The 20,991-nt window shown below is 50.0% G+C and overlaps 2 protein-coding genes across 3 annotated transcripts in view; both read left to right on the forward strand.

Annotated features, from left to right (window-relative positions):
- Positions 1-7,625, forward strand: part of KXD1 (KxDL motif containing 1) — a 7,998-nt gene extending 373 nt beyond the window's left edge. The window contains exons 2-5 of one of the 2 annotated variants that reach the window (XM_044456003.1): positions 485-594; positions 3,412-3,564; positions 4,756-4,802; positions 6,043-7,625. In XM_044456003.1, the coding sequence (XP_044311938.1) occupies positions 500-594; positions 3,412-3,564; positions 4,756-4,802; positions 6,043-6,269 (522 nt within the window). In that variant the 5' untranslated portion in view covers positions 485-499 and the 3' untranslated portion in view covers positions 6,270-7,625. Of the gene's footprint in view, positions 1-480; positions 595-3,411; positions 3,565-4,755; positions 4,803-6,042 lie in introns of both variants that reach the window. The other variant, XM_044456002.1, reaches the window with a different exon arrangement.
- Positions 7,626-8,901: 1,276 nt separating this feature from the next.
- WDR18 (WD repeat domain 18) overlaps positions 8,902-20,991 on the forward strand; it is a 32,951-nt gene continuing 20,861 nt past the window's right edge. The window contains exons 1-2 of the mRNA XM_044455892.1: positions 8,902-9,327; positions 10,293-10,403. Coding sequence (XP_044311827.1) covers positions 8,902-9,327; positions 10,293-10,403 — 537 coding nt within the window. The remainder of the gene's footprint in view (positions 9,328-10,292; positions 10,404-20,991) is intronic.

A 20,991-nucleotide genomic window follows, 5' to 3' on the forward strand; every position in this document is an offset into this window, starting at 1 on the left:
GGCCTGGCCTGGCCTGGCCTGGCCTGGCCTGGATCAGGAAGGAGCCCTGGCAAGGAGCACGTTGGATTGTTTTGGGGAGAGGCTCTTCAGGGAAATGAACTCCTGCGCTGGCTGCGGGGAAGATACCGTGAACTCGCTGTGTAGCTCGGGCTGAAGAAAGGGCCTGAGATGGTGGGAGGGCTGGGGTCCCTTCCACTGCTGACTGCCTTTCTGTCTCTCGCCCGGGAGAAGCAGTTCCACTGGGGCACGTGCACAAACCCCTTGTCAGTGTTCCCCCAGGTGGACCCAAAATGATGAACGTTTTCATCGAGCCAGAAAAAAAAAAAATTACTTTTGGGGGCAAACTAGATTTTTCTCTTTTAAAGGTGCCCACTTGTGTGGATGCTGCTCCTTTACAACAACCTGGCTTTCTCATTTCCCCAAGGCTGGTGCTGAAAACCCTCTGATACCTTTCTTCTTCCCACCCCACTGTTTTGTCAGATAGTCTGCCCCAGGTAAGATGGAGCCCACAGCCTCGGGCGTCTTCTGTGGACGAGTGCTCAGCATGGTGAACTCGGAAGATGTGAATGCCATCATCCTGGCTCAGAAGAATATGTGAGTGATGGGAAGCTTGCTGTAGTTGTTGTTAGTTGCGAAGTCATGTCTGACCCATCGCGACCCCATGGACAACATTCCTCCAGGCCATCCTGCCCTCCACCATCCCCTGGAGGCCACTTAAGCCCACGCCAGCTGCTTCAGTGACTCCGTCCAGCCATCTCATCCTCTGCCATCCCCTTCTTCTTTTGCCCTCCATCGTCCCCAGCATTAGGCTCTTCTCCGGGGAGTCCTTCCTTCTCATTAGGTGGCCAAAGTATTTGAGCTTCATTTTCAGTATTTATTTATTTTATTTTCCAATTTATATCCTGCCTTTTTCCTACAAAGGGCTCAAGGCAGCTTACATCATTCTCCTCCTCCATCTTATCCCCACCACAACAACCCTGTGAGGTAGGTTGGGCTGAGAGTCTGTGACTGGCCCAAAGTCACCCAGTTGGCTCCATGGCTGAGCGGGGACTAGAACCTGGATCGTCTGAGTCCCAGTCCCATGCTCTTCACCACTACACCACACTGGCTCTGGCCTTCTAAAGAGCATTCAGGGTTGATCTCCTCTAGGACTGACTGGTTTGATCGCCTTGCGGTCCAAGGGACTCGCAGGAGTCTCCTCCAGCACCACAATCCAAAGGCCTCAATTCTTGGGTGCTCAGCCTTCCTTATGGTCCAGCTTTCACAGCCATACACTGCAACTGGGAAAACCATACCCTTGACTATATGCACTTTTGTTGGCAGGGTGATGTCTCTGCTTTTTAGTATGCTATCTAGATTTGCCATAGCGTTCCTCCCAAGGAGCAAGTATCTTTTAATCTCTCGGCTACAGTCCCCATCTGCGGTGATCTTGGAGCCCAGGAAAATAAAATCTGCCACTACCTCCATTTCTTCCCCTTCTATTTGCCAGGAAGTAATAGGACCAGATACGATTATCTTAGTTTTCTTGATGTTGAGTTTCAAGCCAACTTTTGCGCTCTCCTTCTTCACCCGCATCAAGAGGCTCTTTAGTTCCTCTTCACTTTCTGTCATGAGAGTGGTATCATCTGCATATCATCTGAGGTTGTTGATATTTCTTCCAGCAATCTTAATTCCAACTGATGATTCATCTAGCCCCGCCTTTCTCATGATGTGCTCTGCATACAAGTTAAATAGGCAAGGCAACAGTGTACAGCCTTGCCAAACTTGTTTCTCGATTTTGAACCAATCAGTGGTTCCGTGTCCAGTTCTCACTGTTGCTTCTTGGCCTGCATACAGGTTTCTGTAGAGACAAATAAGATGGTCAGGTAGTCCATCTCTTTAAGAACTTGCCACATTTGGTTGTGATCCACACAATCAAAGGCTTTAGCGTAGTCAATGAAGCAGAAGTAGATGTTTTTCTGGAACTCCCTAGCTATCTGCATGATCCAGCGTATGTTGGCAATTTGATCTCAAGTTCCTCTCCCTCTTCGAAATCCTGCCTGTACTTCTCAGTCCACATGCTGCTGCAGCCCAGCTTGTAGGATTTTGAGCATCACTTTGCTAGCATGTGAAATGAGTGCAATGGTGTGGTAGTTTGAACATTCTTTGGCATTGCCCTTCTTTGGGATGGGAATGTAAACTGACCTTTTCCAGTCCTGTGGCCACTGTTGAGTTTTCCAAATTTGCTGGCATATTGAGTGTAGCACTTTTACTGCATCATCTTTTAAGATTTTGAATAGATCAGCTGGAATACTGTCGCCTCCACTAGCTTTGCTGTTGCTCAGACTTCCTATGGCCCATTTGACTTCACCTTCCAGGATGTCTGGCTCGAGGTCAGAGACCACCCCATCATGGTTATCAGGGACGTTAAACTCTTTCTTGTATAGCTCTTCTGTGTAATCTTGCCACCTCTTCTTAATCTCTTCTGCCTCTGTTAGGTCCCTGCCATTTTGGTCCTTTATCATGCCCATCTTTGCATGAAACCTTCCCTTCATATCTCCAATTTTCTTGAAGAGATCTCTGGTCCTCCCTTTTCTATTGTTTTCTTCTATTTCTTTGTACTGTTCATTGAAGACGGCCTTCTTATCTCTTCTAGCTGTTCTCTGGAATTCTTCATTCAATTGGGTGTATCTTTCTCTTTCTCCCTTGCCTTTCACTTCCCTTCCTTCCTCAGCTATTCTTCGGGATGGTTTTAGTTGCTACCTCTTCCGGCGTCATATCTCTTTGCCTTTTGGTACTGTCCACGGGGTTTTCGTGGCAAGGGTACCGGAGTGGGTTGCCATTTCCTTCTCCAGTGGGTCAAGTTTTGTCAGAGCTTCCTGCTATGACCTGTCCGTCTTGGGTGGCCCTGCACGGCAGAGCTCATAGCTTCACTGAGCTACATAGTCCCCTTCACCACGATAAAGCAGTGATCCACGACGGAGGAGAAGCCTGCGCCAGTGTATATTTGCTATGTGTTTTCTTCTCCATTCACTTTCTTTGGCTTTTTGATCCCCGTATTCCTGGCTTTCTGCATTGTCCTCCCCTGATAAAGAACAGGACTTCCTGCCATCTTGTTCAGTGTTTGCTACTAATCATGAAAGCAAGAAGCATTAAAATGTTTTGTTAGTATCTTTCATACTTTTCCCTGAAAGGTTCTCAAGATATTCCTCCCTTTGACTTCACAGTTTTCCCAGGAATCAGGGGTGCTGAGCCACCCTTTCACTGGCGAGATGCATAAAACTCCTTCAGATAAATAAAGCAATTGAGTGTCCATGCTCTTGTGCCATCGCAAGCTGCTTTGCAGTTGCTGTGCACCCCTGAGAGCGGAACAGAGGTCTCTTAAGTAAACGCATCGTGCACCTAGTAGAACTGGTTGCCTTCCTCCCCCAGGCTTGACCGATTTGAGAAAACCAATGAGATGCTCCTCAACTTCAACAACCTGTCGAATGTCCGCATGCAGCAGATGAACGAACGGTTCCTGCATCACACCCGTACATTGGTCGAAATGAAGAAAGACCTGGACAGCATCTTCCGAAGGATCAGGTACTGTGTTTCCCCAAAAATAAGACACTGTCTTATTTTTATTTTTAATTTTTTGGCTCACAAAAACACACTAGGTCTTATTTTCGGGATAGGTCTTATTTTATTTTTAATGTGTAAAACAATCCACACTTATTCATGGCATGAATACATGTACATTTGGTACATTTGGTGTCACTCCACCTGTGACAGGAGCCGGCGCTACAGAGGAAGCATCGGCTTATGTGGCTCTGCTCCCTCCGCAGGGAGCAGAGCAAGCAGAGCTGCATAAGCATGTTTCCTCCACACAGTGCATTAAGTTAAAGTTAAAAAATAAAGTTTAAAAAGGCTCTTCATGTTCCCCACTGGCCCTGGGAATAAACACAGTGTGGTCTTATTTTCGGGGTAGGTCTTATATTTTAGCAAGCACCAAAAATAATATTAGGTCTTATTTTCAGGATAGGTCTTATTTTCAGGGAAACACGGTAGGTTGCCCTGCCAGCCAGTCCTGTTTTTTTAAAAAAATTTCTTGTATTAACATAGAAACAGAGCGAGTCAGAAGGGGTCCCCTGGGCCATCTAGTCTGACCTCCGGCACCAGCCGGCTCCGCTCATGACATGCCCACCATGTGCACGTCCAGCCTATCCTTGAAGACCCTCACTGATGGGGCCTCAACCACCTCCCATGGAACCCCATTCTATACCCTCGGGGTCCTAACAGTCAGGAAGTGCTTCCTGGCGTCTAAATGTTAAAATGTTAGACATCTCCTATTTTCCTGCAAGTGGTCCAAGTCATATTCCATAATCTTCCTCCTCCTCTCCATTTTATTCTCAAAAAAAACTCTGCGAGGTAGATGCGGCTGAGAGTCTTTGCCTGGCCCAAAGCTACCCAGTGATATTCATGAGCTTAATCTCCAGCGCAGTACTCTGACCGTTAGACAACACTTGCCCTGCATAGGTTCCTTTGCTGGTTTTGGAGGCGTTGCTAGGCCCTGCCAGCGCCGTTTTCTGGGATGGGAAGGGGCATCCCAGGGTCAGGAGCCACCACTGTGCAGAGCTAGTGTGGAATCACAGGCCTCAGTGGGGCTTGGTCGATGGATTAGTCTGCAGAGGGGTGCCCCATCTTGTTTTTTTGAGTAATGGTTCACTTTCATTTCCTTCCCACTGCTGCAGAATTTGTGATGTGCCGTCTTACATTTCTTTCTGGGTTTTGCAGGACATTGAAAGGGAAGCTAGCAAAGCAGTACCCAGAGGCATTTAGCAGTGAGTATACCCATCTCGAACACGCGCTTTCTCTCCGATTGCAATTGGAGCCGCTGCCGAAGGCTCCTAAGGCAGCTCACAAATGATCATTAAAGAAGGCCATTCCTGCCTGCAGGCCAACAGGCATGGCCCGTGAGGAGGAAGGAATGGGGAGGGAGGCAAAATCAGGATGCAGCCCGAGGACACGGGTCCACCACTCCCATCATTCCCCAGGATGGCCGCCACCAGGTGGGCTCCCCCCGTCGCTCATCTGGAAGCCGTGTTGTGCTGGGGTGCAGGGGCAAGGGAGGGCTTGCAAGGCCGCTTCCATTTCTGTATCTCTCTCCAGTGTGAAGGCAGCTTGGGAGAGTCACTGCTCCCTGCTCCTCACAGCCTCGAAGCTGCCTTTGAAGAGGGAGGGCGCTTGCCCGTTATGCGAAACGTTGCGAAAATACTTCCCCTCAAGTTCAATAACTGAGGTGACCAGCAGAGTGAGGCGCTTCCTTCGTTTACTGCACTAGGCGGGGAGAGCCTGCTCCAGCGGAATCTCTCCCAAACACAAACACACGCGGCAGCTCCTTCCACCCCTCAATCCACCTGCCATGGTTCTCCCCTTTCCCTCACTGGGTGAGGTACCAGGAGGGAACACTCTTTCCGTGCGCCTACTTCCTGTCTCCCATTTCATCCCCCTACATACATCTAAATGCATCACGTGTGCATTACAATTAGCCCATTGTCCATTCAGGGGGTGTGGGTTGTTATTCCTCCACCTATTGTGCCTGCAGTGCTTAGAACTACAAGTTCACTAGTTCACGCCCCTCCCACTTCACCTTGCCCTGAGACCCCCGTCTCATGAAACTACTGGGAGGATGAGATAGGAAGTACTGCGCTGCCCTTCAATCCAATTATCTTTTTCTCTCCTCCCCTCCACATTCCTTCAGACAGGCTTCATGACATAGTTACTCGCTGCTTCGTTTCTCCGTCACCGAGTTGCTTCCTTCACCTCTCAGAGGGGTCTAGTTCTAGGGCCCTGCTGTCCATGCAGAAAGGGCAGGTTTGATCCTCAGTGTCTCCAGTAAGGGCAGGAAAAATGCTTCCCGTGACTCTGGGAAGCTGTTCTTGCCAGCCAGGGCAGCTCCTGATCAACCTGTTCTCCAGGGGCTCTGCTATTGCAAGCGGTGTGGTGGATAAGTTGGACCCTGTGCCAAGGAAGGCAAGGGCATTCTCCAAGAAATCCTCTCCTCCACCCTGCCCATTCCAGATATCCACGAATCTCCCATCTTGGAAGACGACGACTTCGACCCGATCCCCAAAAGCACCGCCACAACCATCGCTACCTCGGAGCAGAGCACCGAGTCCTGTGACACCAGTCCGGATATCATTTCCCCGACTACCAGCCATGACTTCGAGGACCTCTACCAGGCGCCCTACGACTCGCCGGCAGTGAATGGGCAGAGCGCAACCGACGATGACAACGAGACAGACTAGCTGGTGCTTTTTGGGTTTTCATGTGGGGACCTCCTTGCTCGCCTGCTGCCTATATGCCAGTGAGAAGCCCCTCCCTTTTCCTAATCTGTATTTTCTGTGTTGTCTTGGCTGACGACCTTCTGGCCGGGGAAACCAGGTCAAGCGTGGGCAAACAGGGCTTCTGCATGCACCACCATGCTCCCAACGGTGCCGGTCTGCGATTTCAGCCAAGTACGCAAAACCTGAGCAGGCAGTTCACTTGTTTGTGGCAGGAAGTTCCAAGGGCCGCCTCCACGTCTCATAATTCTGGCATGCACATCATTAGAAGGTCTTCTAGTGTGGCTACTGCTACCCTGCATAGCCCAGCCTTCCCAAACCTGGCATCCCGCTGATGTGTTGGACTGCAGCTCCAGCAGGAATGATAAAAGAGGCAGTCACACGCATCTGTAGGGCCACAGCTTGGGGAAGGCTACAAGTCCTTGCAGGCACTCATGGCCAGCTCATTTGCTATCCGAGCAGCGTACGAAACCAGACCTGTAAGAACAGCTGCATTGCCAAGCTGACCCTGAGAAGAGGTTAAGTGCTGAGTGGGGAAGAGGAAGAACAAGCAAGGGGAAAACAGACATTACCGCCACAGCCTTGTGCTCACAGTTGCTTCCTCAGCCCAATCTGGCAGAATCATCTTCCGTCTTCTCTGCCTCTTGGAACAAACCACGGCCCCGTGCAATCCTCACGTGCACAGAAGGGCCAGTGTGGAGGAGGTTTCTGGTGTGTGGGTGGGGTCCGTTTCCAAAGGAACAGACTCTCCCCGTGGTTTTAGCCAAGATCTCCCCCCTCCCCTCTCCCCAACTGATGGAATCTGCAAGAGCAGAAATGTTCTGTAATCTCAACTGCCGGTTCTTTCAATGTTCCCTGAAAGTGTACATCTTCTTGCGCAGTCGTATCATAACAATGCACCTTATAACTTACATGAGGGACTGTCTGTGCCCCCCTGCACCTGCCTTGCGCTGTCTTTTTAAGCGACTGCTGCAACAGCCTGTTACATGTCATGTTCTAACAATCCTGTCGGGTTTTCCCTGTCATGCTTAGATCCCGCCATTTTTCAGCCTTTCAGTTACTGTAATGCCAATAAGCATCTGTTGTCTGACTTAAATTCCGAGCCCCAACAACTACCACCATCTGTATTAAAAGAGTTTCCTTTGCTGGAACGTGATACTACTAAATCGGTTGCACGGAGGTTGGCAATCTGCCTCCTTCCCCTTAATGTGATCTCCTGAACCGCATTGTAACTCAAAGAAAACATATTTTTGTACTGCTTCAAGTTTACAGAGATTAATACAGAGGTAATAACCAATAAAAGAGTTAAGTTAATTCATAGATTGGATGTGGTTCATCGTGCTATTTCTGGGATTCTTCAGAGTTGCCTAATAATTGCCGTGGCCCAAACATACACATGTGCAACAAGAGCGAACTATTTTTAGCACCATGTGCAGACTGCAATATTTGATTTATTAATTTACTTAATTATTTTATTTAAAATATTTATATGCTGCCCTGTTGCAAAAGCCTCAGGACGACTTACAAGAAAAAATAAAGTATAACATAAATTCCCGACCCACACTGACTGCAGTTAAAAATATAGAAAAGACAATATTAAAACTTATTAAAATATTGCTGGAATAATAAGGTCTTAACCTGGTGCCGAAAAACAAACAATATGTTGTCCAAAGGTTATTTTTTAAGCCTACAGGGATGAGGTCCTGCCTATCTCACGGGCAGAGAGTGCTGAGGGGGTGGGACCACCCTGTCGTCACATCCCTGCCTGCCCCCCCCCCACACACACACACACACACACACACGTGCGTGCACACACAGAGAGCCTCATGGCTCTTGCACATAGGCCAGAGAGTAGATTCCCTGATCTTAATGCTTAAGCAAGATCATTTAAGAGTGGGCAGGAAGCGTGGCTTCATTCTGGCCGTTCCTCATCTATATAGCCCTTGAGTATGTGTTGATGCCATGCACTGTCCCATTCCTACGGAATACTATGGAACTGATTAGACATGTAGATTGTGCTCTCAGGGTGTGCTCCTGTTCATGCAGGAGTTCATGCATGTGTGTTCATGCGGAAGAATTGTGCTACAACCCATAGATGGTTGGGAAATGTTGCTGTTTGTAAGATTTTTCTGCCCGTTGGGAAGGCTGTGCTGCGGAATTTCTTTCTGTCTAAACACGTCCTTAAGTATCATTGTTCCTTGTAATAACGCACTACTTTTTAAATCAATCCTCTTTGCATAAAAGACTTAGGTACAGCAGAGTCATTGAAGTAAACAGGATTTAAGTTAGTTGCGTCCAGCAACATCTACTGCCATGGTGGGCCCAGCCAGCATGGACAATGCTCTGGAGTGCTAGGAGAGTCTTTAAGATTAATTATTGCATTTATTTCGTGCCCTTGCAAGGAACTCAAGGGGGGTGTCCCTAATCCTCCTCCTCTAGCCTCACAACAGCCCTGTGAGGTAGGCTCGGTTAAGAGTCAGGGACAGGCCCATAGTCCATAAACCCAGCCCTCCAACAAGTCCCGATCCGGCATTCTCACCACTAGGCCACACGGCCTGCCCCAACCACGTGGGAGTGGGAGAAGGGCATTCTCTCTATGGTGCTTCCTCCCCCCGCCGAGCTTTTTCTCAAGCGGAAGTTCTATCTGGCAGGCTCCGCTCTATGGTCGCCCCTCCGGGACCCTTCCGCAGCCTTCCTGCACGTGCTCCGGACGCGCATGCGCATGGCAGCGCCGGCGGGGGCGCGGAGCGGCGCGGCGGACATCATGGCGTTCTTCGGCGGCGGCCCCGTGGAGGTGGCGCTGGTGGCGGCGGCCGAGCCCTCGTCCGGCGGGGGCGCCGGGAGCAGCGGCGCCGGCGGCAGCGGGTGCTGCTCGGTGTGGGAAGTGGGCACCGGAATATTGGTGGCTAGCTACCGCGGGGGATGCTGTGCTCCGCGCGGGCTGACGCTGCTGGGCGGGGAGTACCTGCTGGGGGCGCAGCTGGGCAAGTCCTGCGTGGGCGCCTGGGAGCTGCAGAGGAAGGTGAGGAGGAGGAGGCGGCGGCGGCCTGCCTCCGGAGTGGGGGCGCGAGACGGGAACCCCGAACCCGCCGCCACCTGCTCCAGGAGGGAACCGCCCCCCACCATCATCATCATCATCATCATCAGCCCCAAGCTCAGCTTGTGCACAGCTTGCCTCGAAATTCATCGAGCCCTTGGAGGGCTTGGGTGCTCCCTCCCGTTGTGGATGTGAGAGCAGGTTTTCGCATATACAATATCTAAAGAAACATAAGAGCAAAAAACTTCACTCCAGATTAAGCCTTTTAAGTGCCTTGCACCGTGCTATTCCGTATCCATGAATGCCTGGGAGAAGGGGGCAGCCTTCACCTGGTGCATTTGGCATTTGGTGGGAATCAGGCAGGGTAACTCTGGAAAGGTGCCTCTCTCTTGCTGCCCTGCAAGCCTCTGTGGGAAGCTGCGCTCGGAGGAAGGCCTTTGATGTTGATTGCAAGTATGCGCAGGCTGATTCAGGTGGGGGACTCACTCCATCCAGCATTGCCCTCTCCAGCCATGCAATATCCTCTTTAAGGTGCAGGGGTCTACTGGATTGGTGCACAGCTTTCCAAACACGGTGGCGCCCACGCCTTGTCTAAGGGCAATAGCAGTATCTTTCTCATTCCCTTTCTGATTATGCTGAATGTGAAATCTTCACACTGGATCTCTCAAACCTGAGACCAGCCTGTCAATGTTTCTTTAGGACCTGAGACAGACACCCCTTATGTCACCTGCTGCCTCATTCCTGTTTGGTTGGAAATGCTGAGAAGTGAGCCTGGAATACTCTGCATGCGAAGCTTCTCCTCTTCCACTCCCCTGCGGTCCATCTGCATTCTGGCAGCTGTCCCCTCACAAACACACCCATAGGCTTAGGACTGGCAGCAGTCTGTTCCCTACTGAGATTTTGCTAGGTCAGATGCATCTGAACACACCCTTCTTCTTCTGTATCTTTAGGATCAGCTCCAGCAGAAGATACTATGCCCAGAGCCAGTGACTTGCCTGACAGCTGCTCCCAATGGCCTCTACATCTTGGCAGGTATAGCCGAAAGCATCTACCTGTGGGAGGTAAGGAAACCAGCCCAGGGCTTTGGTCATCCAGGGAAAGGGATGGCTTAGAGCTCTTAAGAGTGCAGCTTTTAGACAGAGAGCCCAGGTATGCTAATGTAAAGATAAAGGTAAAGTTTTCCCCATGACATTAAAGTCATTAAAAAGAGGGTAGAGATGGGGCTCATCTCCGTTTCCTAGCCGAGGGAGCCAATGTTTGTCCACGGACAGTTTTCATGATCGTGTGGCCAGCATGACTGAACACCAAAGTGCACGGAATGCTGTTACCTTCCCACCAAAGTGGTACCTACTTATCTACTTACATTTGCATGCTTTTGAACTTCAAGGTTGGCAGGAGCTGGGAGGAAGCAATGGGAGCTCAACCTGTCATGCGGATTGGAACTGTCGACCTTTCAATCAACCAGCCCAACGGCTCAGCAGTTTAACCCACTGGGGTACTGCATCCCTATGCAAATGTAGGAGCATACATACTCTTCACTTTCTGCCATTGGAGTGCTTGCTGTTGTTATTGTTGTTAGTCATGAAGTCGTGTCCGACCCATCGTGACCCCATGGACAACACTCCTCCAGGCCTTCCTGTCCCCCACCATCCCCAGAGTCCACCTGAGCTCAAACCCATTGCCCCAGTAACCCCAACCAGCCACCTCATCCTCTGCCATCCCATTCTTCTTTTGCCGTCAATCCTTCCCAGAACCAGGCTCTTCTCCAGGGAGTCCCTCCTTCTCATTAGGTGGCCAAAGTATCTGAGTTTCATCTTCAGGATCTGGCCTTCTAAAGAGCAGTCAGAGTTGATCTCCTCTAGGACTGACGGTTTGATCGCCTTGCGGTCCAAGGGACTTGCGGAGTCTTCTCCAGCACCACAATTCAAAGGCCTCAATTCTTCAGCGCTCAGCCTTCTTTATGGTCCAGCTTTCATAGGCATACATTGCAACTGGAATAATCATGGCCTGGACAATACGAACCTTTGTGGGCAGGGTGATGTCTCTGCTTTTTAGTATGCTGTCTAGATTTGCCATCACTTTTCTCCCAAGGAGCATCTTTTAATTTCTTGGCTGCAGTCCCCATCTGCTGTGATCTTGGAGCCCAGGAAAATAAAATCTGTCACTACCTCCATTTCTTCCCCATCTGTTTGCCAGGAAGTGAGAGAACCAGATGCCATGGCCTTAGTTTTCTTAAAGTTCAGTTTCAAGCCAACTTTTGCGCTCTCCTCTTTCACCCGCATCAAGAGGCCCTTTAGTTCCTCTTCACTTTCTGCCATTGGGGAAAAGGTCCTTTGGAGAAGCTCCAGCGGGCTTCATCTGGAAGACTTTGAACTGAGCCAGGAGGGGGAGTGTTCAGGCCCCCCAGAAACGTGTCTGCACTGGACAAGTGTGGGGAGAGGATCAGGGCTCTGGGAGCAGGTTTTAGAGGTACTGCAGGGACTGACAGGACTCCTACAGAGAGGGGCCAGGTATCAGGGAGGATGGGAGGAAGGAGGAGGCTGGGGACTCCAAGGAAAGGGAGCGGTGGGAAGGAGTTGGGGTGCATGTACACCAATGCTAGGAGCAAGGGTAACAAGCAGGAAGAGCTGGAAGTTCTCTGGGGAATGGGAGGGTCTGACCTGGTGGGGATCACAGAAACCTGGTGCAATGAAAGGCAAGACTGGAATGTGAACCTAGAAGGGTATCACCTTTTTAGAAAGGACAGGAAGGGGAAGAGAGGTGAGGGTGTGGCTTTATATGTCAGGGAAGGGATAGGATGCAGTGAGATAGGATGCAGCACAGATGGGGATTCGGCAGAGGCAGTCTGGGTGAAACTTAGGGGTTTTGACAGGGAAAGGGACCTGGCAGTGGGGGTATGTTATCGCCCTCCAGGTCCACTTGAGACCCTGGATGATGTCCTGACAGGCCAGATTCTAAGGATATCTCAGGGGAGAGACACAGTAATTATGGGAGATTTCAATCTCCTGGGTATTTGATGGGAGACTCACTCGGCGGTGACAGCCAGGTCATGCCGCTTCCTAAAAGCTATAGAGGGAGGGTTTTTCACACACAGGATCTGAGAGGCGACGAGGGGGGGAAACATCCTTGACTTGGTCTTGACCAATAGAAAGGAGCTGATAGATGAAGTACAGATTTGGGGAGCTCTGGATGCGAGTGATCACTCCATCCTTTGCTTTGAGATCAGGGGACTGGGGACGGGCAGCAGGTCGAGCACTAGAAGCTGGGACTTCAAGAGGGCCAACTTTGGCCATTGAAGGCCAGACTGGGGAAAGTCTCCTGGGACAGGTTACTGGAAGGCAAGCGAGTTGAGGCGGGGTGGGTGGCACTCAAAATGGAGGTTTTGGAGGCGCAAGCCTTGACGATACCTCTAGTCAGTAAGGTGGGGAGGTGGAGGAGAGGCCGCCATGGATGCGAAAGGAGGTGGTTAGAGGGATTAGACGAAAGAGGAACCTCCGTAGGAAATGGGTACTGGGGCAAATAGACAAAAGGGTGTACCGGGAGGAGGAGGCCTATTGCAGAAGGATTCTTCGCAAGGCTAAGGCTGATTATGAGCTGAGACTTGCCAAGAATATCAAGAGCAACAAAAAGGGCTTCTTTCAGCATGTAAATAGGAAGTGGAAGGGGAGACAAGTGGTGGGACCACTAGATAAGGAGGAAGGAGATCCAGTGACTGATATGAGGGAACAGGCACAGATGCTAAATGACTATTTTGCCTCTGTGTTTTCCCTAAAGCAGGATGGGGGAGATCTGCATATGAGATTAGATGAGGCCGGGGACTTAGAGGCACAGATAAGGGTCACCCCCATAGAAGTTGAGGAGCTCCTCAGGGCATTGGACATTCCAAAGGAGCCAGGCCCTGATGGGTTACACCCGAGAGTGCCTAGAGAGTTGGCAGGGGTTCTCTCACGCATGCTGGCCTCCATTTTTTAGGCCTCATGGAGAACAGGTGAGGTTCCAGAGGACTGGAGGGTGGTGTCAGTGGTCCCAGTTTTCAAAAAGGGTAGTAGAAGGGACATGGGGAATTGCAGACCAGTTAGCCTTACGTCCATTGCAGGGAAAACAATGGAAAGGCTCATAATAGAGAGATCTAGTGATGCTAGATAGGGAAGGGAGGCTGGCGGCCACACAACACGGCTTCCGCAAAAACAGGTCCTGCCAGACAAACCTTGTGGAATTCCATGACAAGGTTTGGGGGTGGCTGGATGGAGGGGGTCCAGTGGATGTGGTTTACCTGGATTTCAGCAAGGCCTTTGATAAAGTGCCACATGATATCCTGGTGGAGAAACTGAGGAATTTTGGGATAGACCAAAGCACTGTCCGGTGGATTAGGGCATGGTTGACTGACCGAAAGCAGAGGGTAACTGAAAGCAGAGGGTAATGATAGTGGGGAATCATCGGGATGGTGGCCAGTGACAAGCGGGGTCCCCCAGGGCTCTGTCCGGGGGTGAACCTGTTCAATCTTTTCATCAATGACATAGAAGAAGGGGTGACCATCTGCTGATCAGTTTTGCAGACGGTACTAGAACAGCAGTGGCCACAACTGAGGAGCAGGTACTCTGGATCCAGAAGGATCCGGACAGGCTATGGAAGTGGGCAGGAGACAACAGGATGGCGTTCAGTGTGGATAAGTGCAAGGTCTTGCACTTGGGACATGGGAATGGGTGTTGTAAGTACAGGTTAGGGGACAAGTGGCTGGAGAGCAGCACTTGTGAAAGGGACCTCGGGGTGCTGGTTGACTGCAGGCTGAACATGAGCCAGCAGTGGGATGCGGTGGCCAAGAGGGCGAACGCCACCCTTGGTTACTTAGCCAGAAGCGTGGCTTCCAGATCGAAAGAGGTATTACTACCACTCTGTATGACTCTGGTGCGCCTGCAACTGGAGTATTGTGCTCAGTTCTGGGCCCCTCGTTGCAGGAAGGATATAGCCAAGTTAGGGTCAGTTCAGCAAAGGGCCACAAGGTTGGTGGCCGGTTTGCAGGGGAAGCCGTATGAGGCGAGACTGAGGGAACTGGGCCTCTTCAGCCTGGAGGAGACTCAGAGGGGATCTGTTGGCAACATACGGTTACGTGGAGGGGGTGTCACATAGAGGTGGGTAGAGACCGGTTCTCCCCTGCAGAGGAAGGCAGGATGCACTTCAACAGAGCCAAGCTCAGGGAACCAAGGTCCCATTTGGACAGGTAGGACCCCGAGGGTATGGCATGGACTTCCCTGGGAGGGGGTTGAGGCCCCATTGGTGAGGGTGTTCAAGGATAGGCTGGATGTGCACATGGTGGGCATGTTGTGAGTGGAGCCGGCTGAAGCTGGGGTCAGACTAGATGGCCCCGGAGACCCCTTCTGACTCGCTCTGTTTCTATGTTTCATGTTTAGGCAGAAAAAAGTCCAATAAATCCTGAATTCACACAGACAGGCATGGTCAGACTAGATGGTGCGGGAGGCCCCTTCTGACTCGCTCTGTTTCTATGTTCCCTTCTTTCCTCAGCTATTTGTAAATCTTCCTCAGACAGCCATTTTGCTTTCTTGCATTTCTTTTTCTTTGGGATGGTTTTAGTTGCTACCTCTTGTACAATGTTGTGAACTTCCGTCCATTGTTCTTCAGGCACTCTGTCTATCAGATCTAATTCCTTAAATCTGTTTGTCGCCTCTACTGTATTTTCATCAGGAATATGATTTAGGTCACACCTGAGTGGACTAGTGCTTTTCCCTACTTTCTTCAATTTAAGCCTAAATTTTGCAAGAAGAAGCTCATGATCTGAGCCACAGTCAGCTCCTGGTCTAGTTTTTACTGACTGGATAGAGCTTCTCCATCTTGGCTGCAGAGCACATAGTCAGTCTGATTTCTGTGTTGACCGTCTGGTGATGTCCATGCGTAGAGTCGTCTCTTGGGTTGTTGGAAAAGAGTGTTTGCTATGACCATCATATTCTCTTGACAAAATTCTGCCAGCCTGTGTCCTGCTTCATTTTGTACTCCAAGGCCAAACTGGCCTTTTATTCTGGTTATCTTTTGGCTTCCTGCTTTAGCATTCCAATCCCCCATGATGATAAGGATGTCATTTTCTGGTGTTATTTCTAGAAGGTGTTGTAGGCCTTCAACTTCAGCCTCTTCAGCACCAGTGGTTGGGGCAAAGACTTGGACTACTGATATGTTGAATGGTTTGCCTTGGATTCAAAATGAAGTCATTCTGTCATTTTGGAGATTCTATCCCAGTACTGCTTTTCCTACTCTTTTATTGACTGTGAAGGCTGCTCCATTTCTTCTGAGGGTTTCTTGCCCCAGTAGTATACCTGATGGTCATCTGAACTAAATTCACCCATTCCTGTCCATTTTAGTTCACTGATTCCCAAGATGTCGATGTTCAGTCTTGTCTTCTCTTGTTTGGCTACATCCAGCTTGCCTTGATTCATAGATCCTTCATTCCAGGTTCCTATGGAGTAAAGATCTTTGCAGCATTGGACTTTCCTTTCACCACCAGATACATCGGCAACTGAGTCTCCTTTCGACTTTGACCCAGTCGCTTCATCCTTTCTGGCGCTACTAGTACTAGCCCTCCGCTCTTCCCCAGTAGCACATTGGACACCTTCCGACCTGAGGGACTCATCTTCTGGCCTCATATCTCTTTGCCTGTTGATACTGTCCATGGGGTTTTCATGGCAGGGGTACTGGAGTGCGCTGCCATTTCCTTCTGCGGTGGATCACATTTTGTCAGAGCTTCCTGCTATGGCCCGTCCGTCTTGGGTGGCCCTGCACGGCAGAGCTTCTTTGAGCGACACAAGCCCCTTTGCCACGACAAGGCAGTGATCCATGAAGGGGATGGTGCTTCTACCTCCCCCAAAATCCAAATAGTGGTTTAGCTGTCAAAAATGTCCATCTGTATATCAGATACGTCCATATCCAAGGCTGTATATATATTCCTGGACTGCGTAACTTGAGTAACTCTTTCAGTTTCTGTATTTTGCTTTTAAGTTTCATGAAGGAATCCGAACATGTTGATTTTGGTTAGTAAGGGCCAAAATCACATAGTATCCTGCCACTGAGGAGAACCGCTTTTGATTGAAACCTGCTTGGGGTGTTGGTATTGTGTACTTGTACAGCCCTGAGTTTGGAAAGGAGTCTTGTGACTGCATGCAGGCTGTTTGTGTGATATGTTCATGGTCGTTTCTCGTCACAAATGATGCATTTTAATTTTGTGTGAGATATTAGAATTTATATTAATGCTAGGTCATCTTTTTGGACAGACATAACCTTTTTCAGTCTAATCTGTTTTCATCTAAGTGCAGAAGAAGTCTCTTGCTGTTTGACTTTCCCCGTGGGTTTCTTTCTGATAACCAGGGTCCCAGGCCAGCCTTGCCTGCTGGGAGCTGCACCACTTTAAAACTCCTTTTCTTTTGCTTTCCGCCTCAGTTTCCCTTTGCTCGTCTCCCCAGACTTGCTCGCTGTAAATTCTCTCAGCATCAAATGACAAGTCGCCCTCCTTTCTGGCAGTTCCCCTGTTGCCTGCTCCTTCTGTCAGGGGAAGAGGAAGCTTTGGTCCTGCCTCAACTCACTAACCCATCCTTAATTCACCAAACACCCTCCAGAGTCCTCCAACCAGCTCCCACAGTCCTCCAACCAGCACCTGCACTGGGTGAGGTATTATGGGCCATACTGCAGTGCATCTCAAGGTCACCAAGTTGATGGAAAGCTGCCTTGCTGGATGTTTTTTTTCCAGGAGCGGGAAAGCATCGCTGCAAGGATGGCAAAGCAATCTCAAATAGATTTGTGTTGCAGGAATGTTTATTGGCCTTCTGGTCTGCTCTTGAATGTTAACTCTTGCTCAGCTGCGCTCTGGCACAAATTAAAGCCATATGTTGGAGGTAAGTGAAAAAAACAAAGCCAGCCTGCCCCTGACAAAGCCGTTTTGGTTGGGCTTTTGCAGATTCAGGGGCTCAAAAGAGGCCTTGGCGGTCATCAGGTCGTGGCAGAATGTGCAGCCCCAGCAGGTGGCTGGCCGTCCTCTGCAAAGGCGAGGAAGCCACCAGCTTTTGAGGGAGTCTCTTCCTTTGTCCAACAGCTCTTAAGACATTTTCATATCCTTTAGCCAAAATCTGCCTCCCTCCATTTTCCGCCTTCCTGGTTGTAGTCACAACCTCTGGAGCAACAGAGAGCACTCCTGCTTTGTTTTCTGCTGGAGAGTCCTTCCAGTATTTCAAGGCAGCTTTTGCATTTCACTCTTTAGGGCAGGGGCCCTCAAACTATGGCTCACGGGCCGGATGCAGCCCACCATGGTCATTTACCTGGCCCACCTCAAGCTTTCGCACTCATTCAGAGAAAACAATCTCCGAAAGCTCTGAGCCAGTTCAGGCATTCTCTGAAACTTTCCGTTTTGGAGACTAGCAGAGAGCCGGTGCACGCACAAGATTGTGGCACCTCCGTTCAACTGCACATGCGCCGGCGCTCTCTGCTACCTCTGACTAACTCCTGCCGCTGTGCTGGTCTTGCTAGCGTGAATTGCGCACGCGCCAGCTCTTCCCCCCTACTGCAAGCATGCGTTGGCTCTGAATACAGAGCGGGAATACGGAGTGGGAATACAGAAGAGAGGAGGGTGGTGGGAAGAGAGAGAGAGATGAAGACACTAAAAAAAGATAGAAAGTAAGAAAAATGTAATCATAATTCCCCGTATTGTTAAACGGAATAAGGTTAATCTGGGGGGTTTTTTTAAACCATAAAAGTATGAGCCACGTCCCTGGGATGCGGGCCAAGCCACGGACACCTCGCCGAGCCTGGGGGCAGACGGGCCAAGGCAAAGTGGGAGTGGGGCAGCAGCTCCCCAGCCTCCACTGCAACCTTCTGAGGGCAAGCTACTGCTGCCAAGCAGCCGCCGTGCTTCTTCCCCCCACGGCAGGGAGGGCCAGGAGACGCCCCACTCGGCCGGCCATGGCCCCATCCCTCGCCTCCCCTCACCTCTGCCCCGGAAAGCAGCCCTTCCTTCCTGGCAGCACTCTCCCAGCCAGGGCAGCCCCCCCGCCTGCCTCTCCAGCCTCCCGCTGCTGGAGCTGGGTGAGCATCAGCAAGGGGCCTGGAAGGCCTCAGCCGGGGTGGGTGCGCCCTCAGGGCCCCCCCTCATGTCGTGCTCTCCCTTTCGGCAGGCGGCACAGCATCATCTTGGGCTTCTGCTGCATCCCCACCAAGCGGAGCAAACATTTAGAAAAAGTATAACACAGGTTTTAAAAAAGAAAGAAACTCACTGAATATTCACTAGGTCCTGAAACCCTAGCCCATCTTTACAAACTATATGCAGAGACGTAATTTGTAGAGATGGACTTGAGTTGCAGGACCCAGTGGATATTCAGTGCGTTTCTCTTTTTTAAAAGCTGTTTTATATATATATTTTAATTAAAAAATCATAATTTTTAGCAGATTCAGAAGTTGCTCCCCTCCATCTCCTCATTTTTGCTCATGAAAAATAAATTGTAATGCAAATTTTGATGCAGGATGCCACACGTCATGTATTTCTTTGGGTGTGCACTGATGTGAGTGCAGATTTATTAGTGTCATTTGCTTGCCATTGGAGGTGGCGGTTAAAACAGGTGGTGTGGAGGCGACAGCTCGCTTCATCACCGCCTGTCCATTGCTTTCCAAAAAGCGGTCCCCTGTGGATCAACTACCACATATGTAAATGAGCTCTGTGCTCATGATGAGCTTAAGATTGTTCTCTGCAGAAATGGTCCTAATTGTATCAGGGTTTATACCCATTGTGTTGCTGCGGACACGTTTCTGGGGTGTCACCATCTCATTAGCCAAAAGCAGATCCCTGCTTCCCATTGAAATACTAATAAGTTTATGTTGCTTCAAACCATTCTTCATTTTAAATATTGTATTGGTTTTTTTCCCTTTTTTGCACTGCAAATAAGATATGTGCTGTGTGCACAGGAATTTGTTCATATTTTTTTCAAACTATAATCTGGCCCCTCAACAGTCTGAGGGACAGTGAACTGGCCCACTGTTTAAAAAGTTTGAAGGCCCCTGCTTTAGGGTAAACATGCTCAGTCACTGTCACTGTCTTCCTAGCATTCTTTCCAGGACTTGGTTTCCATCCCAGCTGCTCTTCTCCCAACATTCATTCATAAAATTTGAATGTCGTCCAATTACTTGCGTCCAATTACTTGCGTCTCTGGACGGCTTACAACATAGATAAATTGACAACCCGCTCTGGCTGCAAGTTAATAAAATACAACAATAAAATTCAATATTAAAACATATTAAAATACTGATTAAATGAAAAGGTCTTGACCTGGCGCCGAGAAACATATAATGACGGCGCCAGGCGGACCAAGATGCTGCAGTTTCTAAGGGTCCTGCTTGAACGCAGAGCCCGGGGCTGGCACCGTTCTGCAGATCTGTAGAGCTGAATTGTCTCTGCGTGTGACCCGAATGCGACACTTGCATTCCTGTGGCAGAAGGTCGTGCTCTCTCGCTCGCTCTTTTTTAGTAGCACCATTGCCCTGCGGTTCCTGTTTGGTTCACTTTCTGCTAAGGCACCAAGAGTTGATGCATTTGAGTTAAGAAAAATGGGCCTTTGGGGTGATGTTGGTGCGAGGGCACTCTAGACTGCATGCAATAGGCTTGCAGGGGAGTCAGGAACACTGCTTAATTTCACAAGAGCAAACCAGGGAATAGTGGAGACCCTGAAAGCCCTTTTCTTTCCTGCAGGGCTTCCATGTGTGTCTGTCAGAGAGAAAAGACTGCATTTCCCGGGTGGTGGGAAAGCAATGTCTGTTTTCAGAGGCGCTTTTGCTATATTTTGCTGGCTCGTAGACATTCTCATGGGCTTCTCGGCCAAATCCCTGATCTTGCCAGTGAAAAGATCTGGTAGAAGGCTATGCAAAGTGCATGCTCCCCATACACGTGCTTTCTCCTGCGCGCTGAGGTGGGATGGGATGGGAAAGGATGAATTATGCAAAAGCCAAGCCCCCTGGAACTGCTGATGCGATTGTTTTCTTCTGGTTCTTTTTGTTCTTCATCCCGCCATGCCTTCCTGCAGCCTTCTCGCCCGGGTTAATGAGGGGAGCGTGCGCTTCAGCTGAGAAGCTGCACGCTCATTCATCTCCCAGGACAGCTAGCCGTGTTTTTGCTTGCAGACATTCCAGGGGCATGGCTTTAAAGTAATTCAAGATCCATCTTGGAGTTTCCTTATGAAAAGGGGAGGTATGTGGACGCCTGTCGTGAAGGCAGCGACAGCTGTTCCTTCCCACATTAGTTACCATGAATGCAGACCCTTTCTTGCCCACACCGGCAAGTTTGTTTTGTCAAGGCAAAGGATTTCTGCCATCCAAAAAGGCCTCCAGAGCAGATTGTGTATGATCGGTAAAGCCCAGCCGTCCCTGTCCCTCGGGCTTCCAGTCTGGAAAGACAGACATGCAAGGAAGAAGGGGTGGAGGGGAGAAACAGAACCGTCTTTCAGCAGGGCTGGTGAGACAGCTCCGTGTCCCTCCCGCCTTGGCACAGGCAGCCGGAATGACGGGAGATGAATGTGAGCTTCCAAGTCCCTGCTGTCTTTGGGGAGCAAAATGCGCACAGACCCCGTTCGCACCGTAGTGGCATGGTTAAGAAGCTGCCATACCTTGCTGACCA

The sequence above is a fragment of the Varanus komodoensis genome, unplaced genomic scaffold, assembly GCF_004798865.1.
Source record: "Varanus komodoensis strain SLA01 unplaced genomic scaffold, ASM479886v1 scaffold80, whole genome shotgun sequence".
In the NCBI taxonomy this organism is placed as follows: Eukaryota; Metazoa; Chordata; class Lepidosauria; order Squamata; family Varanidae; genus Varanus; species Varanus komodoensis.